Source organism: Lupinus angustifolius, chromosome LG02 (genome assembly GCF_001865875.1).
Source record: "Lupinus angustifolius cultivar Tanjil chromosome LG02, LupAngTanjil_v1.0, whole genome shotgun sequence".
Taxonomy (NCBI): domain Eukaryota; kingdom Viridiplantae; phylum Streptophyta; class Magnoliopsida; order Fabales; family Fabaceae; genus Lupinus; species Lupinus angustifolius.
The window spans coordinates 1,530,199-1,554,899 of NC_032010.1; the positions used below are offsets into that span (position 1 = coordinate 1,530,199).

Consider the following 24,701-nt stretch of genomic DNA (forward strand, 5'->3'; position numbering starts at 1 on the left):
ATATCAATAAATAAAATTTATGATAAGGTGTTGCACCATTGATTCGAGTAGCTCACCCTTTGAGATAAAAAATTACTTATTATTTAGTGTAAAGTAACACGCGAATCTAGGACCATCTTTCTTTATAGAGTAAATAGAACAAAAATTGATAAATACATTACAGAAAAAAATAATTAGCTTCATAAGCTTCCATGTTTTAGAGGAAGAACTTTATTTTAGAGTATGTCATATTTTCATTAAAACTTAATATTTAATCAACTCCATTCCTTTCAATTTAATTTAAGTCTTATCTCTTCTTCATATTAATTTTATAATCAAGAAGGATGCAACTATTATTATGAAGAAATGAAAAGGATTTAGTGGAATTTGAAAGGAGTATTAAATTGAGTGAAAATATTATGGTTATATTTAGTAAAAACCTGTCAATAATGCTATTATAAGGTGACTTATAACAACATAAGACTAATAAGGAATTGATACCATCATGTAAGACTATGTTGATTCCATAGGCATTATAAAAGGTTGAAAGATAAGATTCTCCTTCAAATAACATTTACTAAGTGTGAGAAATAAAAAATGATATGTCCCATTCTTTGAAGGGGTTACATAAAGGAATTGAGCTACTGAAAAATAAAGATCTCATTTAACTTATAATAAATCATAACTTGACCTTGTTGGATATCCTTCTAATATCATTTTAATATATTAAATACTCGTTGTGTTTACTATAATTATGGAAAATTGTGATTGATACACTTATAAATGTGATATCAATGTCATTGCAAAAACTCTAAAATTATAATATTACAACCATAACCGTGATTATGAGGTTATTATTGAAAAACTATTTCATAAACATTTATTATATCAAGATAAAAATGTGTTTATGTTTGTTTGTATAATCTTTTTTTTTTGGTTTCTCACATGTATCATCGCACTGGAGCAATCCTGTCTGAGCCGGGAACATCCACGAGTATGTGAGGTTAACTCTCTCAACGGATATTTTTTCCATCCACAAGTCTCGAACCTGTGTTCTTGCTTAAGGGGAATCAAACATGTAACACTTGAACCAACGCGGTGTTTGTTTGTATAATCTATTGAAGACAAAACGTGTTTCATTACATGTCATAATGAGAATTTTTGAACGATTCAATTCAATAACCCATGTTTTCATATGTTACTTTGACATAAACCCTTATTTCAGGATCTTCAAGATCCCCAAGATCTTGAATATCACTATTTTTTTATTTCTAAGAGTGAAGTTCTTTGTCTTCAATTACTCCTATACTTACACGTTAAAATAACACTTACTTCATAAATAATCTCCCAAAATTTCTGAACCACACTACCATTTTATTCTTGCCATTTGTCAAATACTCATTTTTTCTTATATTAATGTTAATACATATGAATTACACATCAAGTTATGCATATCATCTTTTATTTATTTTATCTATACTTTTTCTTCCCTTGAGTTTATGAACATAAGACTAATTCAAGATCTATCAATTGATTTAACTCTTTAAATAGCCCAAATCTTAACCACTAGAAAATGCACTTTATATGATTCAACAATTCTTGCTATAGAATACATAGATTCTACAAAGCCTTTATAGTTATGGTATATAGTACTTCTTATTTCACTACTACTATTACCACAGAATCACATTAAGCTTAATTTATATTCACTCATCTTATGTTTTGTTATTGAATGATTCTATGAAGTTACACTAATTTTGAACATGCATGGTGTAAATTATGGTTCAGGAACAGTGTGGAAATGGAGAAAGGGTACATAGGGAACAAGAAAAACTAGAAAATTGGTTGCCAATTACTGCATGTAGGAAAGCAAAATGGTGGTATTCAACTTTTCACAATGTCACTGCTATGGTTGGTGCTGGAGTGCTTGGTCTGCCATTTGCTATATCTCAGCTTGGATGGTATATAATTAAATGAATACTTATATCGTATTTTTATACTTCACTACATTTATTTGCCATCTCGGAAGATCTCTTTGTTTGCGAGAGTAAGACTGCATATATTTATACTCTCATTGTCTACTGCATCCCTTTTGTTTTACTACCTTTATACAATCACAACAATGTGTCTGCATCAGACCATAACTCAACTGTGTTAGACCGCATCAGGCTGAATCGAATTCAAAAGTAGTTTTTTCAACTGACGTTATCCATGACATATTTCCTTATGTTTTGTAGGATTCCAGGTGTTTTAGCAATTGTATTGTCATGGGTTGTAACATTTTATTCACTGTGGCAACTTGTTGAAATGCATGAAATGGTCCCAGGGAGAAGATTTGATAGGTACTTTGATCTAGGAGAGCATGTTTTTGGGCCTAAACTTGGGTTTTGGATGGTAATGCCACAACAATTAACAGTTCAAGTTGCTTCAACCATTGTGTATTGTGTGACTGGTGGAAAGTCATTGAAGAAATTCTTTTCTATGCTAAGTTCACCAATGAGTGATATTAGACAGACATATTATATTCTTTTCTTTGTAGTTTTGCAGTTACTTCTCTCACAAACTCCTAACTTCAATACTTTGAAGGGTGTTTCTTTCTTGGCTGCACTCATGTCTGTTTGGTAAGCTTTTATACTTATATTTCTATCAATTCCAATATTTGTACAAAAGATAATAGTTTATTCAATGTTTTAAATTATATTCCGTAATTATGGCTGCAATATTGTGGTTTCGGGAATCTTAACAACGACATTTTGACTATAATTGTAACTATAAAGAACAAATCAAATTTCTCATAATTTTCACTCCCTAGATCACAACTACAAATTAAATTTCTCATATAAATGCTAATAACATAGTGCATGTTCTCATGTCTAACTAAATTATTTGCAGTTATTCCATTGTGGCATTTTGCACGTCAATTGTGAAGGGGACTCAACACCATCCTCATGATTACGGACTTCGATCTCATACCCTTCCTGGGAAAATATTTGATATTTTCAATGCACTTGGAACCATAGCATTTGCATTTGCAGGACACAGTGTGGTTTTAGAAATTCAAGCAACATTGCCCTCAACACCAGAAGTGCCTTCCAAAAAACCCATGTGGAGAGGTGTGCTAGTTGCATACACCATAGTTATTGTTTGTTATCTTTCGGTAGCAATATCTGGTTTTTGGGCATTCGGAAATATTGTGGAAGATGATGTTCTCATTTCACTTGAACATCCTTATTGGCTTATTGCTGTGGCTAATTTCATGGTATTCATTCATGTTCTAGGAAGCTTTCAGGTAAACCAATAAATAAATAAATATAGGTTTGATATGTTTTAAGTAAATAAAAAAATTTTGAATCCCTAAAACCTAATTTGATTTTTGTCCCTATTTTTGGTTAAAATATGTAAATGTTGATATTTTATTTATGTATTGTTGCTCATTATTCACATTATCATCAATGTTTTAAATTGTGATTATGGTTATAATTACGTTAGGTTTATCACAAAGGCTGAAAATTGCACATTAATATGATTGATAAAGTTCAATTGTGATTGTTATACAATTATAAAGACTCATGAAACATTAATGTTACAATTACAAATGTAATTGTGATTGTGGAATATAATTTAAAATATTACTTAACATTTCACTTATTTTACTTAAGAAGGACAAAAATCAAAATAAAAGGTTGCATATACTCAAAATCAATTTTTTATTTTCAGCCACTAAAATCAAAACAATTCTATTTTATCCAAATTAAAAATATGTTTGAGCCATATAGATATGTTATATGTTTTATCATGTTAATAATTATCGATGTCAAAATAATATAATAATTTTTTTTGTGAAAGGTTTTCGCAATGCCTGTTTTTGACACACTTGAGTCAAATCTGGTTCAAAAGTGGAACTTTCGTCCCTCAAGGACTCTACGAATTGTTGCTCGAAGCATATATGTCGGTATGAGTTACTTTGAGTGATGCATATTTATTTTTTTATTTAGTCATAAATGATTGTAATGTAATTTGATTTTTAAACCTTTAATATTACAACTCTCGCATGTTCTTATCATATTTTAAAATATTTGAATTATGCATTTTTTTTCAATCTCTTTCCAGCTATAGTAGGATTTGTGGCTATATGTATTCCATTTTTCGGAGGATTGTTAGGCTTCTTTGGTGGACTAGCATTTGCATCAACATCATATATTGTAAGTACTAATTGTATTATTGTAAGTAAGTACTAACTGTATTATTACTAAATTTGAAAATATTTGATGCATGCAGATTCCATGTATATTATGGCTTGGTGCTAAAAGACCAAAAAAATGGAGCTTCCATTGGACTGCATCAGTGGTACTTTCCACATTAAGCTATGCAAAAAAGATATTAGTAAAATAATACATTTATATATTTAACTTATTGTGTTTTTATATTTTAATTACAGGTTTGCTCAATTGTTGGCATTTTCATAGCAACCCTAGCACCCATAGGAGGAATACGGACAATTATTATTTCTGCAAAGACTTATAAGATGTTTTCTTAATTAGAAAATTCATCTTCTTAGCTATGTCATACCTTATATATTTTTCAGGTTTCATAGCTCTAGTCCATAGAATTAATTATAAAGTTTTTCTTCTTGGCATATTTCACATAAATTTTTAGCTGTGAAATTATTATCATTTTGTAAATATTTTTCGAGATTTTACATTGATTATTGGGTTAATCCTATTAATTTTAATTGATATCTTTATAGCTTTTAATATCTCACAAACTCATATTGTACTTAAAAAATGTTGAAATTGAATTGATGCATATGCAACATACATACTCTGAAATTGAATAACTATATGTTTTGCCATGAAAACTAGATTCTGGACAACTTAATAGTAAACTTGTTGTTACAAATATATTTTGGTTGGATTACTTTGCTTCTAATGAAACAACTTGTCGATGATGTTATGTATTTTTCTTACATTTTCAAAACAAACAAAATCACAATAGTACTCATGAAAGGTAATAGTAAATATGCTTTGCATATATGTATATGCATATATATCAAAATAGAGGTTTTATCCTATTTATAACCAGCAACAATAAATCTAAATTACTCATGTATATAATAAATATATGAAGACCAAAACCAATATATACAAACTGCATACACAATTAGTCTATACAATCTAAAATTATCTATCTCATCATACACATACCAGAATGTATAGACCAAAAGCGCAACATTAGAGCTCCATGTCCCAAAACCGGTCACATACTCCCTTCGGCTGAGCCCTCCTCCTCGTCCCTACTGATGATGATAACATTATGCTCATCCTCAGACCTGACCAAGGATGGAGAATAACATGGATCATGTGATACACTAAATGTCGAAGTCAAATCATGAGTATCATTTTCGTCATCCAAACCTTGTCCCGAAACACGGTTAGAAGGAGACCTTGGAGTATACTATGGAAATCCTGTAATTCATGGAACATGTCAAGCATTATGATCAGCCTCTCTAAAGGAAAATCACATAATCACTATTAAGGAATAGAGATGGAAAAACAAGAATTAAAACCTTATATTGAATCCTAGTACAAAACAATTTTAAAATACTCATTTTTGGACATTATATATTGAGTCCTTTGCACGTGTGGATTTCATTCAGCCATATTAACCCCTGGCTTATACATTTTCCTATGATATCTTGAGAAATTGTGTTCTAGCTCTTCACATAGATTTCTTAATGCAATTCTATCGATTGAGATTTTTTTTCTTAAATTTGAATATTTTCTCCTATTAATTGCAATCCGACATAACGTTAATGAGTAAATTTTAATGAAAATTATAACGAGATAGAAGGATTTGTAATCTTTAAAAGCTTTAATTTTGTTAAAATTTCATTAAATAACTAATTCAAACATAATATAATTTTCATTGTCAATTTTTACATATGCTAAAGTGGCATTGTAAACTAGTAAACTATTATGCTAAAGAATGCGATTTGCTTTGAAAAAATACAGTTGTAAACTTGAACTAGTAGCTCAGCTGGTAGATCTAGCTGAAAATTAACCACTACAACATTTGTTCGAACCTGCAAAGGACCACTATGATATTCAAATATAGTTCAAAGGTTCGAGGATTAGTCTAGTTTCGGCTATGATATTGAAGCTATAATATCTCATGTTAACAAAACATAGAACCGGGTACCACACCAGATCTGGTACTATGAGTCATGTAACTATGATCCATAGGAATGAAGTCAGAATTGACCAAAAGAGGGAATGAAATTAAAATATCCTAATTGTAAGTGATTTGAAAGCGAATGCTTCATATATTTATATAAACATGATATATAATAGACTATTATGGCGTCATTCCGTCTACATAACCAAATAACGTCATAATGATCTATCATAAATCATATTTATTGATAAAACAAACAAAACATTGATCTCTGAATCTTTTCTAATCGTTTCGCCTGCAGTTTTTCTTGGCCTCCCCCTTCCTCTAGGAATTGGATTAAGCTCCATTTGATCTATACTAATCTCCTCTACACATGTCCAAACAACCTCGAGCAAGATTCTACCATCTTTTCTAAAAAAGTGGTACTCCAACTTTCTCCCTAATTCATTTACATCTTAAAAAATAAAAAATTAACAAAAGTGTATTGTGCATGTGATTAAGAATGACGCGTATGAAAGTGTATTGTGGATTGTGCATGAGAGATAGTATGGAAGATTAGAGTCTGTTTAACTAAAAGCTTATCACCAACAATAAAAACTATAGTATAAGCATCATAAGAGCAAACATCAAATCCACGCATTTTTTGGTCTTTCCTTTTTTATTTTATTCATTCAACTTCACCTCTTATTCTACAGATAAGGATAAGAAACAAACTGTCTCGGTGAACTGAAAAGATCTTTTCCTTCAAAGGGAGAACTCCACTCCGGAGAACCAGCAGCAGCGGACGTTTCAGCAGAAGATACTCCAGTATTTTGCAATCCGGGCACGGGAACCATACTCGCATTAGAGGGTAATGATCTAATTGATGGCTGCTGAGCAACCACTCCAGAAGCATTTGAGCTATACAGATGAGCACTATTACTCCTTGTAAAGGGTGAATATGCATTTGACCTTGGTGGAGATAAACCTCTATCCAAGGACCAATCTATGTTGGTATAGTCAAATTTCATTGTCCCACCAGTGCTCCAGTCTACCGAAGAATTTGCCCCGGATGTGCCCGCTGATCCTAGCCCAGAAAAGAGTCCTAGAGAAGCAGCAGCAAGTGTTGGGGAGGTGGCTGTTCTATTCCACATGCTATTGCCCCAGTCGGTTGCTTGGAGATCTACTGAATTGCTGCTTCCTGTCACAAACTGTTGTTGTCGATGTTGATACTGAAGTTGATTGTACATTTGATTAGAACTGACATAGTTCGAACCAATATCTCTAGTGCTAGGAGTGCGAGACATAAAGGCATTGGCCCTCACTGCTTCTACACTGTCAGTTGGAAGCCAACTGGCAGCTATTGGCCTGGTGCTAGGAGATGAAGTCATGCTTGCTGCTAGAACTTGCCTTGCATTTACAGATTGAGGCTGTTGCATCAGAATCACTGGTTCCCTAGTTGTTCCAAGTTGAAGGTTCTTAAAATCACCTTCAAAAGCCATATTAGAAGCTTCTGCCTTAGCAGGTTTGGGTGACAACTGCAAAGGTGATGCCAGTGTATAAGAAACAGAAGGATTGGATCCTGCACCAGGCCACCTTTTGTCAGTTGGTATAGCAGCTTGTTGAGGCTTTACCCATTCAGACTTAGGTTGGCTTCTCCTTAGAGGCTGTAAATTTCTATTGCTGGAATCTGAAGATACTCCATCCATAACTGATACCTTTGTATAGTTAAAATCCTTATCATCTTTTTTTGGTTGATTCGGAGAGGGAATGGGTTTTTTTTGTAGCCTTTGGCTCTGATTCACAACTTCCGGTTGCTTACTATTGTTAATTGTAGGAGGATCAGCAATTTCCTCTGGCTTTGGTAGAGCAGATGGTAGATCCAGCTTCAAATCTCTCAAGGTCTCTGCAGCCTTATCAAGATCACCTTCACAAGTAACAACGGCTCTTTCGACCTCCTGTTTTGAGCAACTATACCTGGTTTCCAGGTTGGCAATCCGAGCTAGTTCTTCTGATATGTCAATTTTCAAATTATCCCCACCCATATCTTTATCCTTGTGAATATCTGATTCTTCGCCACCTTCAAACAGCCATGCTACTGATTCCTCCACCCTTCCTTCATTCAGTATTAGTGCCACTGTTGCACGTTCTTGAGAAAACCCCATTGCCACAAGCTGCTGAGCAAGTGACTCAAGTTTCCTTGACATAAGATATCCATTGCAACGATCATGCAATTCTTGTGCTCGCCTTTCTTTCTGTCGTTGATGTTTTCTCTCATTCTTCTGGCGAATTTTCTCTCGCTTGTCATTATCTGCTCCTGGTACTGCTTCCAGTCGAACAGGGGGATTAGAACTTCTCTCTTTATGGTCCTCTGACTCACCAGACCAACTATCATTATTAGAGACAGAATCACACTCCACACCAGCTACCAGTGAGCCTACGGGATGTTCATCCATCTCATTTATGTTTCGAAAACGACCATTAGAATGTGTTGGTGAAGTAGAAGACATTGGTGAAATCTCCAGGGTATGGAACGTTCCCAATAATGGATTGTATGCACTAGCTGGTATACCAGTTACTGCATTACCAGATCCTGAGGACTTGGCAGAAGACTTCGGAGTTTCCTTGCCTGCCTTTTTGTCTTTAGACTTTGATTTGGAAGTAGGAGACATTTCCTTTGAAGGCAAAATAAGTCCCTGCCACATTTAAGAAAATAGATTAGACTAAATTGTTTTCTAATTGACTATAATACAGTATAGTAACAACATATGTTAAATTGTGATGCACAGACACTTCAAAATTTGTGGTGTATCCTTACATTTTATTTGTTTGGTGCATTTATCTTCAAAAATCCAAAACAGAGATGCAAATATTGTTTTCACCAATTATCTGCCACAAAACATATTCTCACTCTTGCAATCTAACCCTCCTCAAGGCCGCCACACATAAGAGCAGACTTACATACTTACCAAAATGAGATGGAGAAGGCACTAGTGTGAGAGTAGGAAAGGCAGGCGACAAGATAAAAAAGGGTAGGGGGGAGTAGAATGCATGGAATTCTAGTGTGATAACATGTGGATAATTTTTGTACATATATAAATATTAATATTTTATTCAATATATATCACTGTACCACTGCAATATATAGTAACAAAGATGTATATGCATCAACAAAACCAAAGGTGAAACCATATCTACCAGATAACCTTCTGTTAACATCAATACCATCATGTGTGGGTCCTTTTGTGAACAACCAAGCAAGACAATGAAAAATTGTACAATCCTATAGGTTTTGGCATATATCAAATCCTTCAAAGCCCCTCCCTTTCCCAAAAGGCAAATGCTAATTGCAATCTAAAAAGTATCTCATTAATCAAAAATATTCAGAAACATGACGTAACAGTAGTGAAGTTATCCTTTAATCAAACAAAACAGTTTTGATTTTGGTAGAATCTTGTCATGAAAAGGGAACATCTTTATTCTTTAATACAGAAAATGAGAACTATTTTGTATAGCTATACCCTAATTTGAAGTATGACAAACTACAAAGAATATGATGCATTTCTGCAGAAAAAAACAGTTTTCTTCAGAAAAAATGCTGAAGGGGAAGAGGTAGGTAGAGAAAATGGGTGGATCGATTTCCTAGACATTCCAACATACGTCGTCCGCACTCTAATAGATTTTTAAGAAAATAATAACATGTGGCTAGTCCTCTACCATTGAACTAACTTCATTTATGGCCATGTACATCTCTGAATTTTTTTATATGAAATAGAGAATTTATGCAATAAGGCAGGGGAAGAAAAAGAAAAACTCTAAGTGAAACCCTTGGAAAGTATTTATAGCTAAATGACCTCTCTGAAGATTTAGTTTTTAACAGGACACTGTTGTTACATATGGCAGGCTGACCAACCTAGTGCAAAAATGTTTTAATTGACTTTGTTGTAGCTGACCAACACGTAATTCATCTAACAAAATATTAGATTCCCTCCAAAAAGCACAAGGAAGTTGAGTTTACTTGAATTCAACCCAAAAGTAGCTAATTTAATTTATTCAGAAGTGAAAGGATGCAAACTAATAGTACAAGTACCAGAAAACCAAAGGAACTAGTTCCTCTAAAGAGAGCAATAAGGGTGTATCCACCATTGATTAAATCTATCATTATTTTAACCCACTATAATTAACAGTGGGTACACCCTGCTCACTTTAGAGGAGACTTGTCTTTACCCAATACGACTTTTCAGAGATACAATTACAGTGTTTCAATCAGTTACAAGTACAATACAACCTATGAAGCATCGATACTGAAACGAGTATCGAAAACAATACGTATATGATACATCGATATGTATATTCTTGAAAATATAGGATTCAATACATTTGTGATATGCATATAAAATATACATATAAAATCCATAAAACATAATGAACATATAAATGTTGTTTCGAAAATCAAAATAAAGAACATACTTCCTTAGAGATCAGTATAGAAAAAATGAAAATAATAATGGCATTAGAAAACATTATTTATAGCTCACAAATAAGAATAATATCGACCTCGTTTAATCTTTGAACATCATTATGCAGATACATTTCTTCTTCCTTCCCTATGCAATTCACATGATTTGTCTTTTCTCTCTCTACAATTCCATTAGGTAGATTAAATGTTATGTTTTTGTCTTCTAATTGACTTATTGTATGTTATGTTTTTCTCTTTCTTAACATGCTCCAGTAAGTTAGTTTGGGTGTCCAGAGAGGTATCAGAAAATCATTTTAAGAGGATCAATGAGTATCCAGAAAGTATTAGAATTATACTTTATTTATTTTTATAAAAAAATAATGTCATGATCAATGGATACGTATTAATGAAGTATCAGCGAATATAGGTATCAAATGCTTATTGGATATTGATACTAGAAGGATATCGGAGTATCGGTGCTTCATAGAGTACTGTATTGAAATTTTAAAAGAACATTATGAATTAATAGGTAAAAAGATTTAGTGAAGTAGCTACTGTCTGCTAACTTCTTGCCAAAGGTCAATTCCCATGATTCCAAAATTTCAGAATATCCCCCTCAGTTCACCCCATTCATAACCACCTCTTGTTATCCACTCTCCTTCTGGAACCTAGTTACACAGCCACTTAGCTTAACCACCTCTCCTTCTGTTTGTCCCCCATGTGTCCCTCTTCCCCTTTCTGGAATATATATCTTCCATATCTTAGTGCCATGACTTAACTCTTCACTATTGCACCCTTAACCTTAGCCGACATATTGGGTTCAAGGCAACCATATTACCAATAGGGACCAAAGCCAAAGTTTTTAGGGTACAAAGGTGTGCACCGACTCTGAATTAAACTGTTCGCAAACCAATTACCACATAATTGTCAAGTTCAATAATCTATAATGCAAAGCCCAAGAGAAAGCAGTGTTTTAAATTGCATCTGGCAGCCACAATTGCAGATGCAATATTACAGTTTGAGGAGTCTTCGCAACAATATCACAACCGCAATCGCAGCTGCATCGGCCGCAACTTTTCGCAATCACAGTAAACACAACGTAATGGCAACCACTACCCAGATTTAAAGCACAGCTTCAAAGAACAACAGTGTAAACCGAACAAACAACAAACACTCATTATTATTTGATTAATATTCTTTTTTCAGTCAACATCCACTCTCCTCTCATTCGGTAAAACCAAAATCAATAGTTATTATTCTTCCACCGTACCGTTGTCAATTAGCAATGCCAAATATTAATCTCCAAATAAGGGCAGCTCAGTGCACGAGGCTCCCATTTAGTGGTGTCTGGGAGGGTAGATATACGCAGCAGCTTTACCCTTGCCAGCGGAGAGAAACTGTTGAACTCGTGACATCATAGTCACTAAACAACATTCTTACCATCGTCAATTAGCAATGCCAAATACTAATCGTCAAATAAGTCAAATAAGAACAGTTTAGTACACGAGACTCCCACTTAGTGGTGTCTGATAAGGATAGATGTACGCAGCAGCTTTATCCTTGCAAACAGAGAGATTGTTTCTAGTATTTGAACTTATGATCTCATCGTAACTAAGCTACATCTTTACCGTTGCGTCAAGTTCACCCTCTATTAATCTTCAAATTAGTAACAATAAAAAAAAACAAATGATTCTAGGAAAACCAAACGCATTCTGAACTAGTAATATAACTCAAAAATTAAAGTTAAAAATTTATTGCACAAAGCTCATAACTCTTTCCCAAAAAAAAAAAGAACGAGAACAGTCACGAGCCTTGCACGTGATTTACCACTCAAGGATCCATCACACTTCACCAATCACCACAATACAAAAACCAATTTCCGAAACAGAGAATTCGATAACACAAAATGTGGAATCCAATGATTGCGAAACCGAAAAACCAAACAGTAATAGCGTTCAATTCGGAGAAGATCATAGCTACGGAAATAATAACAGAAGCTAAAAAAACAGAGAGAGAAGAGAATTGAGAAATAGAAAAAAGAACGTACTTGTGGATCGAAACGTTGATTGGGGAAAAACCGTTGAAAAATGAGAGAAAAAATAGGAGATAGGTTTTTGAAGGCTCTAGAATTTAGGGAAGGTAGGGTTTTCAAAGATCTCAACAAATAGTTCAAAAGGATATGAACAAAATACTCAAACAAATATATATATATAAATATATATATATATATATTTAATATATGAGTGAATGCATAAGCCAATGAATGATGATTTTTTTTTATGCATGAGTTAATGAATAATTGAATAAATGAGAGAAGGAATGTATGAATATATATATATATATATATATATATATATATATATATTGAGTTATGACAACATTTATTATATAAAAAGTTATTTGAATAATAAATATGCAACAATAGATTATGCAATTATGGTATTAGCCAACAATTATTGTATAAAAGTTATGTCACTGATAAATTTGTATCGTATGATTTAGATTAAAAATTTGCTTACTCATAATAAAATTAATTCAAATTGTTATGTGTTTATCTTTTAATTGTGGTAATTGAAATAAAATAATATATATAAGGAAAGATTTGAGTGATAATTGTTTTCATATAAAAATTATGAGAAAATAAATTTAGGACATACAATCATATATGGAAGATAAAAAATTTAAATTTAGTTAATAGTCACATCATTAATTAGAATTGTTATATAGATTTATCTTTTAATTTTAGTCATTCAAACAACATATAAATTTATAATTATTCTCATTTCTCCTAAATAATAATAATTGTGGCACAAGTATATGTATATGTGTTTGTGTAAGGAGGAATTCAAATGACATAATTTAACCTAGTGTAAACAGATTCTTATTTAGTAATAAAAGTAGCTTCCTCTATATATGTATCGAGAATGTAATAATTTTTTACAATGTCATTCTAAAAAAATTTCTATGATGCATAAATATTTTGATAGTGTAAACAACTTTTATATTAATAATGCATATATATTGCCTCCACTATCACAATTAGCATAAAAATTTTAAAATTAAAATACCTCATTTTAAAACCTACCCTCATTTCCGGTGACATATTTTAATGATTATTGGAACTACCCTTGGTTGTTCCATATCCTATTTGGCTCATTGAGTCAAATTTTCACATTGGTGCAATGCAAATTTGACCCTGAAATACCATATAGATGTATGAGAAAAATATGTATACATTGACAGTATAAGAGTTATTTACATTGTTACTGTATCATCCAACATTTATTTTCAATCATCATTGACTTTTCAGAAAAAGTAATCTAAATGAACGGTAGATGATGCACTAACTGTTTATACATCTTTGTACTGTCAGTGCATAGATTTAATACTGTAGATGTATTGTAGATGTATTGTAGATGTATTAGGACACTCTATTAAGGATTGAGGAGAACTTATGAGATGTAGAAAACTTGATTTTGAAGATGGACTTGGGCCTAACATGAACAAGAATCTAATCCCCAACTAAGACCAAGGAAAATGGTGATGGTCAAGAGAGCACTATAATTGTACGTGTTGATGCAACAATAACAAAGGATGAAGAAATGTATGCCTTGGACTCCCACTAAGATTACCATCATGAAAGATTAGACATGATATTCAAAATTGTTGGTATATGGTTTACTTATTCTAGAGATCATACAAGTTTGGAGAAACAATATTTAGTCTGAAAAATTTAATTTGAGGGTAAAGAAGTCTCTACCATTTTGCATGAGAATACCATATAGTTCCATGGGCAAATTGGAAGTTTTGATAGATACTCTTGAAACACATGTGTCCAATTTGGTCATGCTTGTAGGGATTATTAGAAGTGGGATATGTTATGGTCCTATTGGATGAAGCCAATAAGGAAAGCAAGATTGAGTGGTGTAGGTGAAGCAATTATGGAGAAAGAAACATAGGAAGAATCTTTTAAGATCTTGAGATAAAGTTAGTGTGATATGGTTGAACAACTCAAAAATACTCCTTCAGGGATCATTTTGTTAGTGCTATTTTTATTGTCTGAAATGCATCAAAAGACATTGTTAAGGATACTTAATGAAGCTTATGTCAATCTCAATGTTAGACCTGAAAGAATGATAGGCATGGTTGACCTTGTGAGGCAAGTCAACATGATAACCTTCTATGAGGAGGAAATTGAGAAATAGTGAGAAAAGGCTCCTTTGCTATACTTATCACAACAAAATGTTCGGGTCACATCGTGGACAACATTTCGATTGATGGGGACGACTCTAAATGTTATATAGCAATCCACATTAGTGTCCATAGAAATTACTAAAGATGAAGTAGTTCCGATAAAAATGATTGTCCATTCATTCGATGGCAATTGAAGAAGTATTTTAAGTGAGATAATGTTGCCGGAAATTGGACTTATTACTTATAAGGTATTGTTTGTAGCTATGTATATTAACAATACAACATGTTACTTGATAGACTGTGATCAATGAGGCATGTATTGTATCATCCACTCCACACCATACAATGGAATTTGAGGAAAGATATTGATGCATAATGTGAATTAGGTGTTGGTCCAAATCATGGCTACAAATGGTTATAAAAAAGGGAAAGGTTTGGGTAAAAAGTTGCAAGGAACTCAATCTTTTCTCTCAATCCTTGAATCCCTTACATGAAAAACAATGACAATGGTGATGATGACTTTATGCATAGCTTTTAGGTAATTGAAATATGTCAATAACATCACCCTTACCATACATATTGAAATATGTCAATGGTTTGGTAGTAAGATGGTTTGAAAATAGGTCAAAAACCTTGAGTAGCATGCTCATCAAGTGCTCCAACTACTATGTTTTTTTCGGGTTCATATTTGCTGCCTCACTCCTTTGTGTCACTCCATGTGTTAGGAAATATGATTAGTTAGAAAAATATTTAATAATTGCAATTTTAACTTTAATAGAAAAATTTCAACCAATAAAAAATGATGGTACATGAAGTATTATAAAAAGTGGAACAACAAATGTGCTCCCGTTTTTTTTCTACCAAAAAACTTCAGCTTATTGGTGATTTAAGTTATTGAAGAACAAATTTAAAACTTCAAAGTAAGAAGTAAATCAACTCATACATTTCTTTTGGAAACCAATTTGTGTAACTAATTTTTAGGATGGAAATGTGCACAAATTGACATTATAAATGACCAAATTATGCCCAAATCATCGATCTCGGGGATCAAGTTGCATAGACCGAATTGTGTATTAACTCTTTGGCATATATATAAATCATGTCTCGGCGAAAATATATTTTATGAAGAAAAATGTCTAACATTTGTTGTAAATAGTAACAACCAACTATCATATATCTTTAACAAAAATTACTCTATGGCCTAAGAGTAACATCAATGCAACTAGTTTGATGCACATGACATATACTTGTATCTATATTCTTTAGGAATGCCTTAAGATTGAAGGACTTGATTTTCTGTATGCTTGCAACATATGCATCCATGAAGGGTAAGAATAACTTTTATCAGTCCAAATTATTAAAGAAGAAAACATAGGGTGATGAAATCTAATTCAGGCTCAAGTGCAGTAATATGCATATTCCTTCAACCATCATAATGACAAATTTCCCATCCTCCATATTTTGAGCTAAAGGTTCCTCCACCATGAAGTTTTGCAAACTCAAATATTGCTTCTCTAGCACAATGATCCCATGATGTTGCTATATCCCTCAGTGACATAGGTTGGTGCAGGCTTTGTAGAGAAAGTCTCAGCCGAAACTTTGCTTTCATTGACAAATCATCCATTTCCTCACTGTTCAAATCGAAAACACGGGGACAAGGTAGATTTAAATATCGAACCAATATATATGTAAAGTGATAAATGACATTTAACCTTATGTCATGAAGGCATAAAGGTGGTCTGAGTTTCTAACCTGATTTTCAATGGCATTTCGTCTAAAATAAAAGGTGAGCAAAGCGGATAGCTTGACGGAACAAGAATCCTTAATGGTTTGATTATTGACTGCGGCATGACCAAGATGCATAGTTAATAAAACGAAGAAAACAAATCGAGGTGTGAAGAGGAAACTGGAATTATAAACAATTCACCTTCTTATTAGAAGAAGCATACTGTGATATCAAGTTCACATCAACACTTGTTGAATTGAAAATTAATTTGACAAGCATTCCCTCTTTACTGTGTTCATCAACTCTTCCACTTGCACTTATAAAGGTTTTTTCTTCATCAATAACTACCTCAGTGTCTATCAGTCGATTGTTAATCTTCTTTATTTCGTCGAAAAGAGTATAATTTTCCTGCAAGAGCTATCAATGCTCAAGTTATATTAAGGATTCTACGTTTCAGAAATAAGATAGCAATAATAGTGTGTTCTAGAAAACCATTTATGCGGTTCTTAATCTTCTTTATCCTTGCCGTTTTTATTAAGGGTAATCTATAACCAAGGCTGTAAAATTTTGGATCAAATATTAATGAGATAGATGATAACTAAATTCTTCAGAAATTGGATTCTTACGAAATAGTGAATAGATCTCTCAACTTAAAAATCAATCAATAGAGTTGCCGAATTCATTGGATATACTTCAGCAGATTGCATTCAGGGAAAGCAGACCAGAAAATTGATATATCACCACACTTGTTTACCTGAGATGTGAATGAGCTTGAGTATGGATTCTCTGCACCAGCGCGATGAAAGAAAGTCTCACTTGTAGGCATTGAATTAATGAAGCGATTCATTTCCCTTCCTCGTTGAACAAAATCATCATAAGTCATGTATCTTGTTTGTAAATCTGCATCATTAACTCCCTCCAAATTTGTGTCAATTTCACTATCAGGTGATAGATTTAAAGGTTCTAATGTTGATATGCAATCATTCAAACGGACTACTGCTCCGATTTCACCACTTGAAGCCATCAATGCTTCATCTGACATGGAGCTCAACTGTAAATAAATCAGGTAGAGAATTTAGGATGTATCTATCTAACAGTAGAATCGTCTTGTGGGTTTAGGAAAAACAAACGTAATTACAAGCACATCGAAAGTTTTATGCTAACCACTTTAATCAAGCGCTGCATTGCAGTACTTGGATCATCAGAAATTACAGTAGCATTATGAGAAGTTCCATTCACATTACTGAACTCATCAAACAACAGTGAAGCTGAAACCCCAGGAGTTCTGATGACAAATGCTTCGGGTGATTTCTTTTGACCATTTGTCTGCTGTTGTACATCAGTTCCACAACCTAATATCGAAAAATTGTCAAAAGTATGTTAGCCAGTAAACCTGGTAATAGAAGAACATGGCAAAGGTAGTCTGCACATTCGTGAAAATGAATGAATTACTAGATTCCGAAGAAATTACACCTTTTATAATAGACGTTTCTTTTGCCTGTTGTTGTGAAATGTTAAATCGATTTGCCACTTGTTGATCTTTCAAATGCGTTTGGATTGTCTGAGTAGATTTACTTTGATTCGTTGAATAAGAATTCTGTGGGCTCGTTGATTGCAAAGTTGGTTTCTTTTCAGATATTTCACCTTCAGAATTTCTTGAGTGTGATGGGACAAACTGCTGCACGGAGTGCACATCAGCGGAATGTTGCTTTTGATGATGTGAAGGAATCATTTTTGCTTTACTAATAGAGTGTATGTACTTTTCAATTTGGTCTAGTTTCTGCTTGTAATCAGGAGTAATCTGGTTTCTGTTCACTTTTAAGGCTGAAAAAATGCATTCCAATGATTGCTTATGATGTCGAAGTTTCTCTATATCAGATGTCTTTGGTTGTTGAGGAACAGACTCAAGCTGGAGCAATTTAAGACAAAAGGATTAATATAACATGAAAGATAATGTCCAAAGTATATACATCTACAATCATAGTTAGCCGGAAACGATCTTGTACCTGCTGAAGCTTTCTACAGAGTTCTTTGTAAACAAAATCGAGTTTTGTGACATATGTGCTTCTCATTGTTTGGACCTGCGATAAGGAAGAAAACACTTTCAGTTTAAAGTTTCAACTTTGATTAATGATTAACAACAGGATTAGCTACATTTAGATTCATCACTAATTTTAACATAATGAATACAACAATAAAAATATTAGATATCCAAAAACAGCATACACAAGTACAAACCGAAATGAACAAAATACAGTAAGGGATATTAATTTGAGAACCACAAATTAAGAAGTTCATGTGCCATTGGGTTTTCAATGCTACCATTTCCCGGCGGAAGTACTTTTTAGTATGGTGTGATTTTTGTTTAATTGTTGGAGGGAAAATTTAAAGGACAAAACTTAGGTTTAGTCCTTATATCGTTACGATCCGTTTCTCGTAAAGAATGTGTACTTTGTTTAATTTTGTAAATAAAAAATCAATTTTTTTGTAAGTCAAAACATTGTAGGCATACCCCATATGAATCAAAACTCAATTTTCCGTATGTCAAACTATGCATATTGTGTATAAATGCTGGATAGAAAAGATATAAGGGACTAGACCTAAATTTTGTCCAAACTTAACATACGTATACAGGGTATATGGGTTACTTAGTGAAAGTTCAGAAATCAATATGCTACTATCAAGGAAGATCTCGGAGATACGAAAAGGCCACAAAAAAGGAGTATAATGTTGGATATTACCTTTTGATAAAGTTGTTCCTGCCATTCTACATTTACTTCTCTTTCTGCTCCTAGAAACAGAAAAGTATCACATGCATCAGTCAACTGAGAAAATCAGACGAGTAAACGAGGCAGTGGCCACCTTTTTCTTTGTATAACCAAGGGTTTTATGCATCAAATCATAACCTTTGAAATAAAACATAGTTGTCTAATTATGAAACACTGCACAAGAGTGAAACAAGGGGAAAACAATCGGGAAAGACTGGAAATTCCGAATTCTTGTTTACAGTCAACACAGAAATCTTAATATTGGGGTTTAGAGTAAGTTTCCCCAGACTCATGTCAGAAAAGATGTTTAGTTCATCTCAGTACACTGAGCAGAGAAGAGTTCACCTGAGCCTGAAGGGTTTGATACCGAAAGGTTGGACTCGGCACTCTGAGGAGGTGCTGATGATAATGTCTTCAACTTTGCTGATAACTTTGCAATGTACTCAGCCTGAAAGTAGCGCAGTAAGAAAAATGATTTCTTTAGAGAACAATTCTTGAAAGTAGAATACATTATTTGTTGAAATTAATAAATGACAGAACCTAATAAATCAAAGGATAAACGAAAAAAATTACAATGCGTTGAGTATAAATGATAAAAGGTAGTATATAATAATGTTATAAACTTGTGATTTTAGTAATAAAGTTTTCTCATATAAGAATAGGCGGCAAAATGGAAAATTAATCCTAATTAAAGACCATTTGAAAAGTTGTATCAAGCTAAAACAATGTCATTTAAAAAATCCCGAGGAATCCGAAAAAAGATCCAGCAAGCACTGAGAAGAGAAGATATTGCTTGTTCAGAGAGCAATGCATAACCTACTTTCATAGAATATATGGCCACAAAAGTCAATTATTGCTTTTATTTTAAAGACCTATATGAAGAACAGTGTTCATAAAAGGAAAACCATAACATAATACATGCAAACTGATTTGAGGTACCTCATCTTTCACAGAAGCAAACACCTTCTCCTCAAGCATTTCTATAAACTTCGTAAGCTTGGACAAATCGTTTTTCCAAGAGGGAGGAGCTCGCATGATTATAAATTCCTCACTGCAAAAATTAATATTCATGTAAATAGAAGATAGACCATGCCCATTTGGAGAACTTAATAGAATTTTACGGCTACTATACTAGCAATGTTTTAAAAGTTAAAATAGAGTCAATCATTAGAAGCTGCTCTAATATCAATCGTAGACACTTAATTGCCATAGATTCATAGTACGGCTCCTGAGCTTAAGCTACTAAAGGTGACACATTATTATCAACTTATTCTTCGCAGGGCAGCCTAGTAGATGAGGCTTCCACCTGGTGGGGTCTATCGATGGTAAATGTAAACAACCTTATCCCTCCGAGTAGAGGGCATTTCCAAGAATTTGAACCAATGACCTCCAGGTCACAAGGCAAAAACCTTACCATTGAAGAGCTTATTCTTCACGGTATGGCATAAAACAACTGAAGAATAAATAAAAAACACGTAAATAGATAAATAACCTAAAGGAAATGTCCGATGCCTCTGGATATTGACCAAAGGCATTTGCTGAAACAATTCGGGACTGAAACACTCAAAGGACAGAAGGAAGATACTCTTCACCACAAAAATTTCCAGTTGTGAAAGCCTTAGGATACTCTTGCATTACATAATATTCAAAATTTCTAAACTCTTGCAGAAATAGCACATATCCAAAAGGCTTTTTGAATCACTATCTTCAGCCAAGCCCTCATAAAATTTGGGAAAACCATTTTTTCTTAAAAGTTACACATGGACTACTGCAAACAAACTAAGCCAACTAATAGAGATAGAATGGATTGTTATTAACAGCATCATTTGAAAGCACATGGTGCAAATATCTGTTTGCACCAGTAACAGATTATTTCCATAGATTCTACGGAATACAGCTAATCAAACAAGAAATGGCTAGTGTTTCTCATTTACAGAAGTTCTCACTAGTACAAGACATACGTCTTAGGGTCTTTGATAAATTTATACAAACAAATGAAATGGTAATGATTTAACACTATGATGTCAAAAAAGCTAAAAACTAGCTTCATATAGCTAAAGCAGTTTCCAATTCATGGTATTAAGGCAAGCATTGCTATATTATCAGAGAGTTTTCATTCTGCATATAAATAATCAGTTGACAAGACTTCATCGACATTATTGCAATCGAGGAATGTACCTAATTTGAATTGGGAAGTGGCCACATAAAAAAAGAGAACAAGTGAACAAGTATTTTATAACAAGTGAAACTAGTCTGAATATTTTATAACAAGTGAACAAATATGTAAAGTATTATGAAATCTAACATTACAATCTCGTATTCTAGAACGTGGCCACATGAAAAGGACAAGTGTACTTTATATTTATGATTACCATCAATAGTAAAGTTAAATCAAACCGAGGAGGATAAATCTATCAAAATAACAATTCCCATTTCATGCTTGCACCAAAGAACAACCGATGTATAGAACTACACGATTTCACAAAGAAGCAAAGGAAAACTAGAGTTGGAAGACAATCCATTAGATTAATACAGAAAGACAAGGATAATTGAATATCAGAAATGCTGAATCTTAAAAGAAAAGGATTTAAATATCTCAATATCTGCTTAAAACATGAAGTTAGACAACTTGAAAACATGTCAACAGGGATACAATAACAAAATAGAATGTGAATAATTCTAATATGTTATGATAAATATGTGTGATTCTTACATTTTCTTCTTCATCCTTTTACGACCCTCTGTAGATTTCCACCCAATTGCCTCGATGTTGGCTGCATCTGTAATAGGTTTCGTTCTGTTTGCGTCCATCTTGTATGTGAAAACACTCTATATTCACTAAAATTCATAAAATTTGTGAGAACAGCAGCATGCATATAACTATATTCAGATAACAAAAATTTCATGAGAGAATGAATCTTCATTCTCCAATACTTTCCACAGCGAAGTCTCAATCCATTTCAGTTGAAGAAAAATTCATGTGAAGGATTCCACTATGCAACCATTAGGAACATAATATCACAAAAGGAAGTTCTTCAACGAAAGTAATCTTTTCACAAGCTTTCACATGTTTTTATTTTCTAAGGAGGCTAGATAGTAGATCATCTTGAAAGCGAGAAAAATAACAGAATTATGGCTAAAATGAGTGGAAAAGGGACTAATCTTTAAATTCAAGAAACACTTCACATTTCAATTAGACAATACACAGGACAAACCAAGATTTGGGTTATTAAGGGCAGTAGCCCTTCCTCCACGAAAAATAAGTGGCTTAATACATATTATATATGTTTTGCTCTTCTAAATTCTTATACCATCGCCTTTTGAATTTAAAGTTAAATGCATGTTCATGGTGCAATTTTTTTGTACTACTTATATGATATATTTGTCCATCCTTCCAATTTTCTTAAGTGCAGCCTCAATGGCTAAAACGAATTGCATTGTTTTTCCTTTGCAGACAAAATAGTCGGCTAATCACATATATTAGTTATTGTTCTGCGAACAGTCTCTTCGCTTACGACGATAAAACTGTGTACATCTATCCTCCTCAGACTCACTTGTGCCAGCCTCGTGCGCTGGTTTTATAAATTACCGCCCCTTACTCAAATTTTATGGTTACCTCCCTGACTATACACAATACAATTTGAACTTTGCCACCATTGAAAGTCATTTTCTTATGTCATATTCTTTCTCCAATTGAGTGAAAACAATCTCAAATCAAATATAAACACAACAATCAAGATTTCAAAACCAACACAAAATCAGTTTCTATTCTTTCTCCCAACACTCTTCATCAAGAATTCAACAATTCCATAATAAAAACAACATTTTTATAATCTTTGCACTGAAAAAAATCAATAATTTATAAACTTTTGCCCCAAAACTAAGCACAAAAAAATTTAGCAAACACCAGAAAAGAACCCAGCATACCCAGAAGAGAAAAAGAGTACCTTTATGAGAGTTATTTGTCGCAATGATAGAAAGAGAGAGAAGGGTTATAGTGATAGTGTAAGAGTGCATGGGAACACGAAGAAAAGTGAGAGAATAAGAGCTGAGTTGGCGAAATGAACAACGTTATATACTGTTTGGAGAAAACACGTTCGTTTAATCCGCGCCACTGTCATTCTTTTTTAAAGAGGTCAACACTGCACAAAATGTGGATTTTTAATTAAAGAATAATACTAAATACTTATTTTTAATCGGTGATACGATATTTCTCGTCAATGATAAATAAGCAAAAACAATAATAGTAATAAAAATTTAGAATTTTTAATTGATATGTAATGTTTTCATTTTGTTTCTCACCAAAAAATTTGTGTTGTTAATTTGGTATTAGAAATTTGAAAACGTCTTAATGATCTTCGAAAATATTATATATAGATTAAGTTAATAATATTTTTCATTTTTTATGACCTTTATTAAATATTATTTTGAATCACATTGGTGACTTTTATGTACTATTTTAATTTTTTTTAGAATTAAATTGGTATACAAAAATTATAAGGAACAAATGTGTATTAACTTAAAGAATAAAGATTTGTTTAAGTTTATCAAAAAAAATTGTTTATAACAACTTTCATCTCTAAAAAATTGAAAACTCTTATCTATTTCAAATTTTAATCAAATTAATCATTTCCGTTTAACTTTTGAGATATTTTAGTCATGTAAAAAACTATTTTATCTCACATTCCTAATTTTTGAAACACTAGTTTGAACTTTTATTTTTTAGATACCAAATTTGTAAACAAGGAAATTTTTAAAAAGTGGGTATTTAATTTTAATTAAAATATACTTCCTCTATTGTCACTTATTAGAAAAAAAAACATTAATATTTTTGTTTTATATGTAAGGAAATTTAACAATATTTACATATTTCTAGTATCACTTTTAATTGAAATAATTTCTCATATACCTCATATTGAATAATATGATAATTATTTGTATTTTTTTATTAAATCAAAATAGTTAATTAGATTTTAATTAATTTAATTTCCTTAAACACATGTGAAATTATTTAAGTTTGCTTATAAAATGGCTACAGAGTACACTCATTTATTTATTTTTCATATATACTACTTCATAAAGGGAAAACAAAAAATAATCACTTCATCATAGTGTAATTTATGATTCCTTATTTTGTCATTATTATCTTCTTATTTCTACAAAAAAAAATCATATAACATTATCTTCTTATTTTACCCTCATTATTTTCTTATTTTGAAAGTATATTTAAAGAAGTTGAACATTACATAAATCGAATAAACTCAATTTTAATTTACAAATATTTAACATAAAATACTATATTTGTCATTTATAACATACAAATTACACATTACAAACGATAAAAAATCGGGTTGATAAACACGGCAATGACCGTTAATATGCTAGTAATAATAATGAAAATTATAAATTGTTAGTTTGGTCC

General features: G+C 32.4%; 3 protein-coding genes across 5 annotated transcripts; 1 reads left to right on the forward strand and 2 right to left on the reverse strand.

Annotated features, from left to right (window-relative positions):
* LOC109331244 (lysine histidine transporter-like 5) lies at nucleotides 1,591-4,599 on the forward strand. The gene is made up of 8 exons (XM_019565627.1): nucleotides 1,591-1,621; nucleotides 1,768-1,940; nucleotides 2,217-2,600; nucleotides 2,872-3,268; nucleotides 3,826-3,931; nucleotides 4,090-4,181; nucleotides 4,258-4,326; nucleotides 4,418-4,599. Exons 1-8 carry the CDS (start codon nucleotides 1,619-1,621, stop codon nucleotides 4,514-4,516), a joined length of 1,323 nt encoding a protein of 440 aa, XP_019421172.1. The 5' UTR covers nucleotides 1,591-1,618; the 3' UTR covers nucleotides 4,517-4,599.
* Nucleotides 6,676-12,760, reverse strand: LOC109331254. 2 transcript variants are annotated; one of them, XM_019565638.1, is made up of 2 exons: nucleotides 12,639-12,760; nucleotides 6,676-8,828 (listed from the first exon to the last, which is right to left on the reverse strand). In XM_019565638.1, exon 2 carries the CDS (start codon nucleotides 8,802-8,804, stop codon nucleotides 6,843-6,845), a length of 1,962 nt encoding a protein of 653 aa, XP_019421183.1. In that variant the 5' UTR covers nucleotides 8,805-8,828; nucleotides 12,639-12,760; the 3' UTR covers nucleotides 6,676-6,842. The 2 variants fall into 2 exon arrangements, with proteins under 2 accessions (XP_019421183.1, XP_019421191.1); XM_019565646.1 differs by lacking the exon at nucleotides 12,639-12,760 and adding an exon at nucleotides 8,951-9,208.
* LOC109331266 (mediator of RNA polymerase II transcription subunit 15a-like) lies at nucleotides 15,914-23,353 on the reverse strand. 2 transcript variants are annotated; one of them, XM_019565668.1, is made up of 12 exons: nucleotides 23,227-23,353; nucleotides 21,993-22,117; nucleotides 20,219-20,330; nucleotides 19,625-19,727; nucleotides 19,253-19,302; nucleotides 18,518-18,592; nucleotides 17,985-18,420; nucleotides 17,676-17,863; nucleotides 17,266-17,562; nucleotides 16,713-16,919; nucleotides 16,538-16,626; nucleotides 15,914-16,416 (listed from the first exon to the last, which is right to left on the reverse strand). In XM_019565668.1, exons 2-12 carry the CDS (start codon nucleotides 22,088-22,090, stop codon nucleotides 16,209-16,211), a joined length of 1,863 nt encoding a protein of 620 aa, XP_019421213.1. In that variant the 5' UTR covers nucleotides 22,091-22,117; nucleotides 23,227-23,353; the 3' UTR covers nucleotides 15,914-16,208. The 2 variants fall into 2 exon arrangements, with proteins under 2 accessions (XP_019421213.1, XP_019421204.1); XM_019565659.1 differs by having other exon boundaries at nucleotides 16,713-16,928.

What these genes read in the sequence shown, in the direction of transcription:
- LOC109331266 (XM_019565659.1), bottom strand. Translation starts at nt 22,090, where the DNA reads ATGGACGCAAACAGAACGAAACCTATTACAGATGCAGCCAACATCGAG. An exon ending in AAAAGGATGAAGAAGAAAAT is followed by an intron (nt 20,331 to 21,992) that starts GTAAGAATCACA and finishes TAATTTTTGCAG; the next exon opens with TGAGGAATTTATAATCATGC. An exon ending in ATCAAACCCTTCAGGCTCAG is followed by an intron (nt 19,303 to 19,624) that starts GTGAACTCTTCT and finishes TTCTGTTTCTAG; the next exon opens with GAGCAGAAAGAGAAGTAAAT.
- LOC109331244 (XM_019565627.1), top strand. An exon ending in GCTATATCTCAGCTTGGATG is followed by an intron (nt 1,941 to 2,216) that starts GTATATAATTAA and finishes TATGTTTTGTAG; the next exon opens with GATTCCAGGTGTTTTAGCAA. An exon ending in ATGTTCTAGGAAGCTTTCAG is followed by an intron (nt 3,269 to 3,825) that starts GTAAACCAATAA and finishes TTTTTGTGAAAG; the next exon opens with GTTTTCGCAATGCCTGTTTT.
- LOC109331254 (XM_019565638.1), bottom strand. Translation starts at nt 8,804, where the DNA reads ATGTCTCCTACTTCCAAATCAAAGTCTAAAGACAAAAAGGCAGGCAAG.